The sequence below is a fragment of the Macrobrachium rosenbergii genome, chromosome 18 (assembly GCF_040412425.1).
Source record: "Macrobrachium rosenbergii isolate ZJJX-2024 chromosome 18, ASM4041242v1, whole genome shotgun sequence".
Taxonomy (NCBI): Eukaryota; Metazoa; Arthropoda; class Malacostraca; order Decapoda; family Palaemonidae; genus Macrobrachium; species Macrobrachium rosenbergii.
The window spans coordinates 937,300-949,809 of record NC_089758.1 but is presented as its reverse complement, the minus strand read 5'-3'; the positions used below and the strand labels follow the sequence as shown (position 1 = coordinate 949,809).

The window sequence follows — 12,510 nt, the reverse complement described above, 5'->3', positions numbered from 1 at the left end:
AGCTTCCTCGGATGACGACGACGATGATGATGATGATGGCGATGAGGAGGAGGATAAGATGTGAATTTTGTTTTTTGTATAATATGCACCTGTAGAATTTTTTTCCATAGATTGTATTTACTGTGCATTCGTAATATGCACATATAAAAATTCTTTCCATAGATTGTATTTACTGTAAATACTGAGTCCATTTTCCCTTTATAATAAAATACCTATTTGTCCATATTCTGCACATTCTTACCCTTTCTTATTATGGCATGAAAATACAAAAAAATTTAAAATATGAAAATCTACAAAGCATTAAAATAACTGCATAGTTTACTTCAAAATTGTGGATATAACAAAATTTTAAGGTAACTGGCACCTTCAAAGTTATGACACTGAAGAATGAGATATTTCTTAGAGAGAGAGAAAACGGGCTTATCATGAGGGAAGAGAAATGTACAGAAAACTTTTTAAGTGATTGAAAATAATTCCAGCACAAAGAAAGGAAATAACTAAAAGAGTTAAAAGGTTAAGATTTAGATATCAACCCCTTTCAGACAAAAACAAGATTGATTTTTTTTCGTCTGACACGCTAAATCAGTTAATTGCAGGTAATAAGTTGGTCAGAATGTTCGCTCGTATCCTCACTGAGCGGTCTTTAAGGTCAGAAGTCCAAAATTTAACAATAACCCGGAATTTGATGGGTCTTGTATTTAGTGATAAATCAATATGCCATTCTTTCGATCTTTTTCATTTGTTTGATAACCCACACCACCATATTACTCTTATTATATCAGCTCATAAGCAAAATCTACAAAGCTACGCAAGGTCATTTTTTTTACTTCATTTTAGTGTTTTAAACAAGTTCCGTTGATATTTTGCTGTTTTGGCAGTAAAGGAAACTCTTCTTGACTATTATTATTTAACAATTGACATGGGGAATTCTGTCATATAACAATATATTCATGTTGAAGAGATTATATTTATAATTATTTAGATATAATTATAGACATTTAAAAATAAAAATTCACAAAGCATGCCACATCTGTTATTCAAATCAGAATTGAGCTTCATTACTATTCTTATCCCAAACATTAGTGTTGTCATCTGTATACAATCGTTCCAACTTACGTATCGACTCTGACTTTGGGTTACATTGTAAAATGAAATAAACATTCACAGTGGCTTTTGAGGAATTAAATGTTCTAAAAGACCTTTTAAATAATAAAAATAAAAATATATATGCATTAATTTCAAAATTATTGTAATCTAACTTCGTGGTAAATCTAATAAATATTCCTTGGGTGAAGTTCGCATAAGTGGCTGTGTGGCAGTAAAGATGATCCGAAGAGGTACGGGCCGAACTCCCCCATATATTTTGGTGGGTTTAGTGTTAGTAATCGTTATTTTGGGTTTCAACTATTGGACTTTATCCTCACAAAATGCCGACCTGTCACAGGAATTGGAGAAACTTCAATCAGAAATTAAGATCAGGTAAGATTTGCAACGCCAAGTTCCTATCAGGCTATCGTGGACATTGGCTAAATCTTAGCATTTGTTTTGTCAATTTTTGCTTTGAATGCCTCATAGTCATGTTTATGTCATAGTTTTTCTCAGCATGCTCTGCCATGTATGTGACTTTTTTCGGCAAACGTGGCGTAAAGCATATAAATTAGACCAGCCTAACTAACCTCAACATCAACACGGTGTCCAGCTCTGAATAATGTAGCCCAAAGTGAGCCCCCTATGTACCGTCAGTCAGACAGCCAGTAGGCTTGACAGTTATGCAGAGTGCAGCTCAAAGCCTTTTGACACACTGGTCAGTCAGGCCAGGAGGTGTGTTCCAAGCTCTCCTTTTGGTTTCAACCATTTCACCTCAGACTGGAAGGAAGCCATGGCAGTGCCTTTAGTACACAAAGATATTGAATGATTAAGCTATACTCATGCATTGCAATTATTTATGTGACAATATGGTAATCTTACAGTTTAGAGGTCCAGATTCACAGCTCCCTTGTGTGTGTTTAAGTTTTCTTTCCTAGGCTATTTACTTTCCTAGGCTATTTTCACTTTCTTCTTTTCATAGATCTGCAAACAGAAGTATATTTGCTAAAAAAAAATGGTAGATCTAAGTAGTATCTCCGCTGCTGCGATTTCCTTCTAACTTATATAGTTTTTTGGTTGCTAATTATGGAATTACCTTCAATTTTTGTCACACAAATATAATTAACCTGTAATTAACCCCTGAAGTCCATCCAACAAGGGGTTTCCATACTCGATTTTCACAACAGAGCACGGTTACGTCTGTTTGGAATGGTTCATATCCCTTATGGCAAGTGCAATAACTTGTTAACGTATGGGTACCTCTCCAGGCCAGTACTAAATACAGCGAAGGGACATTCCATCTCCCCGATGCCAGTACTAAACACGGCGAAATGTATTTAACTCTGTCCTGTTGGGGAATGGCCCCTCTCATTTTTCCCCTCCAGAGGGCGCCTCCTCAACGTAAACATGTCCGCTCCATTTCTGTGTTCTCCCCCAACCAAAACACCGAATTCCCACAGTCTCCCTTTACTGTTGAGTAGAGTTAGAGGGCAAATAACAGTTGGCTGACAACCAACAAACTCACCACCAGTATCAGAAGCCCTAAAGGTGTAGAAAAAACTAGTTTCCAAGGCAAAAACAGGCTTGGAGCTAGTACTTAGAATTACCAAAGAAATGAGCACTTTATCTGCTTACAGAAGCAGAGAATGTAAAAAAAAAACAAAGGGAATAAAGCTGTGCACCTCACATGAATAGTGTAGTGTGCCCACAACTGTTTGTGTAGTGAGCGCTTAGGAACCAGGAACCTGACATGGGCTCTTGCTCTTCATTAGCCACTTTTTGATAAAAATTAAAAAGTGAGCAGTTTATCTGCTTGCAGAAGAAGAGATTTACGATGTTCTCAAAATTGTATGGGTCCTTATCCGCTAAGATATGTTTTTGTTTGTTTACATTCCCCTTTTATTCCCTTTGATTATTTACAATCTCTGCTTTACATGATGCAATGAATTTGGACCCCTATACTGTAGGATTACTGACAATATTATAGGAATAAAAAGTGATAAGCTCTTTAAGTATTATTTTAATTTAAACCATTATTGCATTCTGGACATGAAAATATCATTCTCCAGTGTTTTAATGTGTGTTTTATTCATTTCTGACATTCGTTTCTCTCACAAGTGAGTACTTTTAGAGATAGTGGATCCCACCTTTGTCCCCTACAATTCAGGAGACCACAGTAGGAAAGTGGGGATTTTGGGTAAGTTTTGGAATGTTTTCAAACTAATATTAGGCACAAGGCTTAGGACTTGGTACCATATGTTTGGTTAAGTGTGGTTTGTGAGGTCAGTTGCTAATGAAACGAATATCAGAAACATTCAAAGTGCACAGTAAAACATTAAATTATGTTTTCAAGTCCAAAATGCAATTATGATCTAATTTAAAGTAAAATTATATTTTGTGTATTCAGTTTTAAACCAAAAGTAGGCCTGTATAACTTCTTTTCATACTTTGAGAAGGAAAACAAAGTGGCTAGTTTTACCAAGTAATTACATAGACTATGTTTCTAACTCGCGTGGCAGCTAAAAATTAAAAATTCGTGGTAGCGTTCCAATTTTTTTTTTTTTTAGTGTAGATAACGAGGCCCCGCCCACCTACAGGGAAGGATAGGTACAACACAGCAGGAGAGCCCAATTTGTTTCTGCCGGTTAACGACTGAACTTCAGTTGTCTTACATAGCTTTGATTTGAACTTGGTGTCCAGATGATTGTTCTTTGTCTCTATTTGGTGACATATTCATTATTTTTGGTAACTTCCATGCAATTTTCAGATAGCATAGGATATGTTAGTCCTATTTGTCAGGATGTACGACTTTTTCCTGACGATGTCTGACACAAGTGCTTCTGGTATTTGTTTTTGCAGCAAAGGTTGCAAAACTAGAGTGACAAAAGTGTCTTAAGATTCCTACACAATCTGTAGCAGTTGTAGGAGGCAGACTTGTTCGATTGACTTGTTGTGTATTGAATGTAAAGACTGGGATCAAGGGAAGTGGAAGACACTGAAATCATATTTAAACAAGCTAGAAAGAAACAGGAAAAGAAAGGCAGCTGTTAGAGCTGAAGCTAGGAACCCAACGGGAGCTCCTGTTCTATTTTCCGTTCAGGTTTATAGAAGCATCCCCACTCCTTCCCCTTGCAAGGGGCAGAAGGAGACCATGACAATAAGGCAAACCCAATGCTTGTGATTGCCTTAATGTCATCCGACTCCAAGTTCTTCTTAGCCTACTTTGCATGAACTTACGATTCCTCTTTATTACGAACTCGCTACCTTGGGATCAACAGGTTCTTAACAAAAGCAAACAATTGGGCTGTAATGACTGATGAGAGGTGACAAACAAAGGAGGGAGGAGTAGAACAAAACCAAAAAGTAGCCTTAATGTTAATTTATTTACAAAATGTTATTTACATAGTATACATTGAGTCAAGGTTCTGGGTGGCGAAAACACGTGAAATAAATGTTAATATAAATAACACTTAAAACAAGCAAATTAATCAAAACTTCTAAGTCAATAGACAAATCAACAATTTAAGAGCAACGTCACACGAAAACTAAACACACCAGTTTCATGATATCAAAAACAGACTGCTCAGTAAAATAACACTGAAGCAGCATAATAACAGTAATACATGACTGGTACAGTAAACGACACAGTGGGGAGCATAATAACAATCAGTAACAAATGAGAAACTCAAAATAGTCAGCATAATAATGATAACAAAAGCAACAGTAAATATACAGAAACAAAAACAGTCAGCATAATACATAATTAAAGTAACAGCGTAGCGTCATAACAATAATGCATAAAGCAAACGGGAACACTTCCTCAGGCAGTGAGGACCACAGTCCAATGCCGGACGACCAAGACAGAGCCGACATGACAACCATTTCGTCCTTATGGCAGTACTGGCGTCCTTCTTCAATACCGGACGCCCACGACAGAGTTGAAACAACCACCATCACGTCCATCAGTATGCTCTGCTGCCAAGACTCCGATTCTCAGGTACGAATACCTGCTGCTGCTACCCCAACTGCTGACTCGCTGCTGCCCTTGACCACCGGTCGTTCCTCCCTCCAGAACCTGACTGACGCTGTCAAGCACCCCATGACAAATGTCAACTCCTTACACAAAGGAAAAAATAAAAAGGAAAGGAGGCAACAACCCATCAAGGGAACAATTGGCAAACGATTGTTCCTAACACTCTTTCATGCAAAGGGACCCAGAAGTCTGACAATTGATCCCATGTTTCTTACAACCCAATCATTTTGTCAGAGGCAGTTTTCTCTTCCTCACTCTATCGACCAGGAAGGGAAGACCAGGTGTGGTGAACTCCAGTTAGTTCATAGAGACTCACTCAGGTTCCTCCCACCAACCAGTGAGTCTTCTTAATGTAAAGGACTGACGGTTTGTATACAGCACTGTATTGTGTTGGAACAAATCACAGTTTTCAAAAGTAAATTGTATTTTTCCTAACTATACAAACCTGAGGTCCTTTACATTTGGAATTACTTTCAGTATAGGCTGGAAACGGCCATTGAACTTTCGAACAAAGTGGTTAGGCAGTTAACTACTCTCCTGGAGGTGGGGGTACCGCCTGCCCTGATGTAAACATTCCAATTTGCCTTTTGGCCCAGGTATCAGATTGAGGGGTGGCATGAGGTGGGCATGAAATGTAATGTAGAGGACCTCGGGTTTGTATAGTTAGGAAAAATACAATTTACTTTTAAAAAATTATGATATTACCCACACCTTGCTATTCGCCCTCCACATTACTGTAAAGGCAATACAGTATAGCCTCAATACATTACTGCTCTTGAAGATGAACGGATTTTCGGAATAGTAAAGAAGTGGCTTGATCTTACAGTCACCATTTGCTTTACCGCATAATAAAAGTGTAAGCCTGTCCATCATTGCCTTGTGTCTAAGCAGTGCCTTCTACTTCTGGGTGATGTAAGTCCTTTTTGGCATTTTCTTCCAAAATACAGTAAGCCAGTCTCATCACAATTGAACACTTGACGAGAGACATAGCCTTCATGTTCGACAAACTTCACAAATTGGTCCACAAACCCATCCGCAACTTTTTTGTTCAAACTAGAAGCCTCCCCATGGCATACAACACTATGAATTCCACTTCATTGGTGAAATTTTTCAAACCACCCTTTACTTGCTTTAAAAGTGTTTACTGTCAGCACTTGTACTTAGTGTTTTTGCCAACAAATCATTGTGCAACTGTCAGCCTTTCGACAAATTTTTGCCTTGCTAATGCTACCTCCAGCCAGCTGCTTTTCATTTATCCACACTAACAACAGTTTTTCCACTTCCTCCATCTCATTAGGCCTTTGCTGCATTATCACAGTCACTTCTTTAGCCGCATCAGCCAACTTTATTGCCTCTGTTCTTCAAGATCATGCAAGTAGAAGTCAGTTTTGCCCTATTGTACTGTTTGGTGATGTTGGGGACATGAATGCCATTCTCATGTTTTGTTATTATATCCTTCTTGGCTTCCACAGTAATATGCTTTTTACTTTTTTAGGAGCCATAATGAGGGCTAAAATAATTCAGTAAGCCAAAAAAGATCGAAAAAGTAAGGTTTACAAACACAACACTTGGACGAACACTGTTCATGGCAGGTACACCAGAAAGTAACTGAGGATGTGCTTGCTGGCTGAGGCGACTTGTGGGGGTTTGTGTGTTCGTAACCAAAACTCCATTCGTGAACAGGAAGTTTGTGAACTGAGGTTCCACATCGTATAGTGCATGCATTTTGAAAAATCATTTACTATTTAAAGCCTGTTAAGCATATCATCAGTAGTTTTTTTCTTTTGTATGTCAAGCTTAAAAAATCTAGCAAATTGCTCATAGTGCGGTATAGGGCAGAAGTCAGTTGAGACACATCTGCATCTGTTTAGGAGACCAATGTATAATAGTCAAGGAAACCCTTGTTAAATGAAGGTTATTTGTTGTATATGAACTGCTTACTGTCCTCGGTGATTCAAGTCATATTTGCGGTAAATCAGATCCAACAGCTACTATACTTGAAAGAACAATTGATTTTTACCATCATATGATATTTAACTTCTGCAGAATTGTGGCTTGTAGTATTATGTATGAACAGTTATGTAATATGAAATAATTTGCTTTTACATTGTAAGCAATAACTTTGCAGTGCTGGGTCATTCTTTCACTAAGGGTTTGACAGTGGATCATATGCTCTCGTACTTCATACATATATATCACATTGGGGAACAACCGTATTTTACTGTTGTACTTAGGTTTGAAATGCAAGTTTTCAAGGTTAGCCATATTCCCATTCATGTCCATGAATTTTCTCAGAAATTATTATTTTGTGACATTTTCACTATTCTTTATATAAAAGCACTTTATTAAGAAAATCTTTGGCAATTTTTTGGCTCTGACTTGTAGTAAAATTTCCCAATTCTTTAATAGATGTTATTAATTGGCATTGTATTATGTTTTTTAGTGCTATGAAGCAAGAACAATCAGAAAAGAAGAATTCAGCCCTCCAAGAGACTGTTCATGAGATGGATGGCTTATCAAATCGGCTCAAGAAAGAGATTCAGGATGATAAAGATGCTCTGAAGGCGTCCAGTATAGAAGTTCAGAAGTTGAAGTATGAGATAACAACTCTAAAGAACAAAGTGGCCAAGATGCAAGAACAAATAGTAAGTGCACATTTTGTTGCCTGCTGGTTTTTTCTTCTTTTAAGCAAAGAACTATAGTCTGTTCAGCATTCTAAGATCGCTAGGGTGGGGCCAATGTGTAATTTTTGGTTGTTCTTAATGATTTTCCATTCTTTGCGTGCTTTTTGGAAATAATAATCATAGTTCTCATAATAATACCATAACAATAATAATTCCTTCCAGCTCCACCAGCACACAGGTCAGTTCCTCAAAACTGAGTAAGGCTTGGCCTACGATCTTTTTTAGGCATGACTTAAGAAGTCCTATCAGCCTTTCCCATATAGCACCAAACCACGGTGCTCTCGCTGGAATGAACTTCCAGCCCTACTCATATCTAACGGGTGTTCCTTTACCTTAGGATTCTCCAACATGGTCTTAAGGTATTCTGGTGCTGCTACAAACTTGGTGGCATTGTCACTCAACATGAGTGCTGGGAAACCTCTTCTGCTGCAGAATTTTCTAAAACTCATGAGGAATGAGTCACAGGACTGGTTATCAACTAGCTCCACATGTATGCCTCTGGTTATTGGGCACGTAAATAAGATGATATAAGCCTTCTCAGGAGTCTGTCCTTTTCCCTTAACCCATAATGCGCTGGTGTAGTCCACTCCTGTAGTATTAAAGGGTTGCTTACATTGCATCCTGAACTCAGGTAATGGAAGAACTACATTGGGCCTATATGGCCTCCCCTGCATTCTCCTACAAATAACACAATGGTGTATTATACTCTTAGTTAGTTGCCTTATCTGTGGGATCCAGAACTCCTGTCTGACACTCGCCACAGTTGCATTTACACCCACATGAGCATTAGCATCATGATGTTCTTTAATAATTACCCGAGTAACATAGCAACTCTTCGGCAGTAGTATAGGAAACTTAGCAGCTTCGAGTAACTGTATGTGTTCTAGTCTACCCTTACACCTTATTACCCTGTTGTCCAGGTAAAGATTCAACTGATGTACGAGAGCTAGTTTTGGTTTTCTTATCCCCTTCATCAAACTGGCACAGTAGGCCAGTACGTGTAGGTTTTCTACTAAGATTGAATGAAATATTGTCATTATTACATAACAACTTGTTTACAAAAGTAATTTTATTTTCAAATTTCCATTAGCATGTGGACACAGCTGGTTGAGTAGCTGAAAATATTACCCTTTTAAGCTTTAGTGTATATTATCGTACTGTAGCCAATGATCTCAAATGTATTGATGAATTAGAAGAAAATGATTTTTACTAATACAGTAACTTTGAATTTTTTTTACCTATTTTTAACTCTTGAAAACTTTTTGAGCATACTGATGAGTATAAGTAAAGAATGGTTTTGACTTACTCCTTTACAGTCCATTTCCAATAAGGATTAATGAGTGTAAGTAGGGTTAATGATAAATTGTTATTTATGTTGCCACATCCAGAACACTTGATTGTTTATTGTTGTAGTGTTTTAATTTCCTGTCCTTGCTTTTATCAGTGTAAACTGCTTTTTCTTTTCTAGAGCTCACTGAATCAGCAGGCTGAGGACTGTGAGGTTGATCTGTCAAAAGCCAAAGAAACAAACACTCACCTTACGCAAGAGAGGGATGATGCCGTGGAAGCCATTGCTGAAAAAGATTCAATGATCAATTCCTTAAAAAGACAACTTGAACAGGTATGGACGTAACTTATTGGATTAATTAATGCTTTAGTAAATATAGCAGTGTACATTGGTTAGATCTCCAGATTTTCTTAAGTTTTGATAGTATGCTAAATATATTAATGCTTCAGGTACTTTTGCAATGATTTCAACTAATACCACGAGTATATGAATGCATTCGTAAACTCAGCTACTTGGCTTCGTGTGTTCTGCGTGTTAGGTCCACTACGCCTGTCTTTGGTTGAAAATTTCTCAAGTTTTTGTTAATCATTTTGAAAGCCAATGGGAGAGTTATTCTTTATAATTCTAGTAAATTACTCTGCACTTACAGTTTATAATGATTTTTTGGTTGTGCTTTTTGGTATAATGTAAATTACTTAAGGAGTTTACTGAATATTCCTCATAGACTGAATCGTTTCTATGAACGTGCAATGCTGTCTCCACCATTTTATCTCAATCAGATATGAACCTGGAAAATTCTTTGACGTTTTTAGGGTGGTGTTCACTTTTCTTACTTGTATAACTTCGTTATGAATGAAGGTTATATCTGTTTGGGATGTAAAGTGTTATGGTGTTTCAGAAAACCTGTGAAGACAGTGGTCACTTCGTTGTTGCCATCTGTGGGAACTTAATTATTTCTCTGTTATATATTGAGCAGTTATGCTGCTGCTATCTGTCTTGTACAGCAGATTGTTCCTGTTTTTTGCTGGATTTCCCCAAGACCTCCTAGGGAGGCTGTGATATGCTCAAAAATTGGATTTTTGTTGGTCTATGTAATATATAAAAATTTTTCTAATTGATTGCTGAGTTTTTACAAATTAATCTCTCTCTCTCTTGCATAATGAGAGTTTGATACCGAAGTGCGTTTTTATTTCATTATATTATTCATCCTTCTCAGGAATAGGTGAAGTCAGTACAGTTGGCTCTTGTTTTCTGTGGACTTTGGCTTTTTGTGAATTCATGTATTTGAGGTACTTTTCATGATATTCTTCATCCTTCTCCTGAATGGATAATGTCAGCACAGTTTGCAAATCTAAGTAGCTGAGGTACTTTCTGATTTCATGATATTCCTCATCCAAGTCTGAATTAATGGTAAAAAGATTTTTCTTTTTAAAATTATTTAATGTCTGTCTAGGAAATTCCTTCTTAAAAGATGTTAGTCGTGCTTGGTTAGAAAGCTAAGATATAATTGATAAACTACTTGAAATGATTACATTGCTTTTTAAAACTTTCACTTACATTCTCTCGTTTCCTAAATATTCCTCTTATAGTCAAAGAAAAGTAAACTCGAAGTTAGAGCTCTTAACCCCAAATTTTTGCTACAACACCAACTAATGAAAGTAAGAATTGCAATAATACAAAATAAAATTTTATTCCTAAGTCAGCCGATGAAAGTAAACTTAGCAGTAAAGAAATCAGATATGGAATAATAGGAAGAGTGATGGGTGTGTTCTTATTATAATTACTGAAGTGCGACTCTTCTATTTCTTAGATTATACCTAGTTTTTCCTTCTTCGAATTCATCAGTCAATTCTGGTTCCTTGAGTTCTTTAGTTCTCTAAACTTTGTCTTTATTTATCCAAAATCCCTGTTCTTTTAATTATTCAGCATATGTGGAAGGTACAGTATTTGGTTGTTTACTTTCGTCACCTTCACTTTCGTCTCTTGTACATCTATGATTCTGTACCGACCTGTGAATTTAGTGGCTAACTTATAATTAAATCCACTTCTTACTTCCTTCTTGATGTAGACTTCATCCCCTTTGTTGTAATCTACTGGCTTTAATCCTTCTTGATGATTGCCTGTCATGGTGTTTTGGGCTTCATCAAGATTCCTGTGTAACTGTATATGAATTACCTTGAAATTACTAATTCATGTTTTCATGATGTCTTCGGAATAATATGGTGATCTTGGTTCGTATGCCATCAAAGCTTTTAATGGGCATTGCTTGAGTACTGGAATGATTTGTTTCATTTAATGACAGTTGTACTAAGGTAAATTGATATCCCATTCAGGATCCTGTCCTAATGGAAAAAGCTGTCAAAGGCTTACTTTCTTTGTCTAAAGGAATTCGTAAAAATCCTTGCAACATATCAATTGTGGTGAAACATGTCTTGGATCTAATAATTGTGATAACATCTGTCATGGATGGCATTGGATAAGGATCATTCTCAGTTATCTTATTTAACCTTCTAAAATAACTACCACTCAGTATGTTTTATCTCTCTTTGGAGCTAGCAAAAGTGGAAAAGGCCACGGAGATTTTGATGGTTCTAGTATCCCATGCTTCTTCATCTGTTGCACTTCTCTTTCAATAATCTCTTTCTGGGAATGTGCTACTCTGTAAGCTGGTATGTAGTTTGGCTTAGTATGCTGTGGAATATTTATTCTATGGGTTGTTTCTCCTGTATTGCCAAGGGTGTCTCCCTCTATGGTGACTATATCACTATATTCACTCAGTAAATCAGTGAGTTTCTCTCTAGCAGAGTCGTCTTCGATGTCTTTCAATTGAGTCCATATCTTTGCTTTTCTCAATTCTGTTTCATGAGTTGAATTTTGTTCTCTTTACTGATTGCTGCTACTGTTTCCTTCTCTACTACTTGAATAGAGAAAGTATATATTTCTGCTAAACCTATCTCTGTACCTTGTGATAGTCTAACTTTTCCTCCTCTGCTATTTATAACTTGTAAAGCCATTTTACCTTGTCTAATTTAGTTTAGGCTGGAGGAATAATGTATTCCATTTACTTGTGCTCCTTATGTAAGGGTTAGAACTTCTTTGCCTTCATATAATGGATTTACTGTGCATTCTCTCCAGGTGCTTTCTCCTGGTTTAAGTCTTAATTCTCTGTTTAATTTCAGGTGAGTTTCCTGGTCAGATCCTAGGTTATTGCTGATTAGTTGTGCATTCATGTTTCATACCTGATATCCCTTTTCTCTGTTCTTTCAGCAAGGAGGTTTTCTGAATTTTGTTTCTTCAGTCAGTTAACATAGTGGTATTCCGGAACCTTTTCCCTAATTGGGATTCTTCTAACTTAAAAAGCAAATCAATTTGCCTTACTACTTCAATTCTGTTTCCCTGAAGATCTGTGATTTTACAGT

The 12,510-nt window shown here is 36.9% G+C and overlaps 1 protein-coding gene across 14 annotated transcripts in view; it reads left to right on the top strand.

The window, feature by feature from the left end:
- The first annotated feature begins 1,287 nt into the window (after positions 1–1,287).
- LOC136848008 (protein GOLM2-like) overlaps positions 1,288–12,510 on the top strand; it is a 147,509-nt gene continuing 136,286 nt past the window's right edge. For 13 of the 14 annotated variants that reach the window (XM_067120033.1, XM_067120031.1, XM_067120025.1 and 10 more), the window contains exons 1-3: positions 1,289–1,479; positions 7,563–7,764; positions 9,272–9,424. In XM_067120033.1, coding sequence (XP_066976134.1) covers positions 1,325–1,479; positions 7,563–7,764; positions 9,272–9,424 — 510 coding nt within the window. In that variant the 5' untranslated portion in view covers positions 1,289–1,324. Of the gene's footprint in view, positions 1,480–7,562; positions 7,765–9,271; positions 9,425–12,510 lie in introns of all 14 variants that reach the window. The other variant, XM_067120020.1, reaches the window with a different exon arrangement.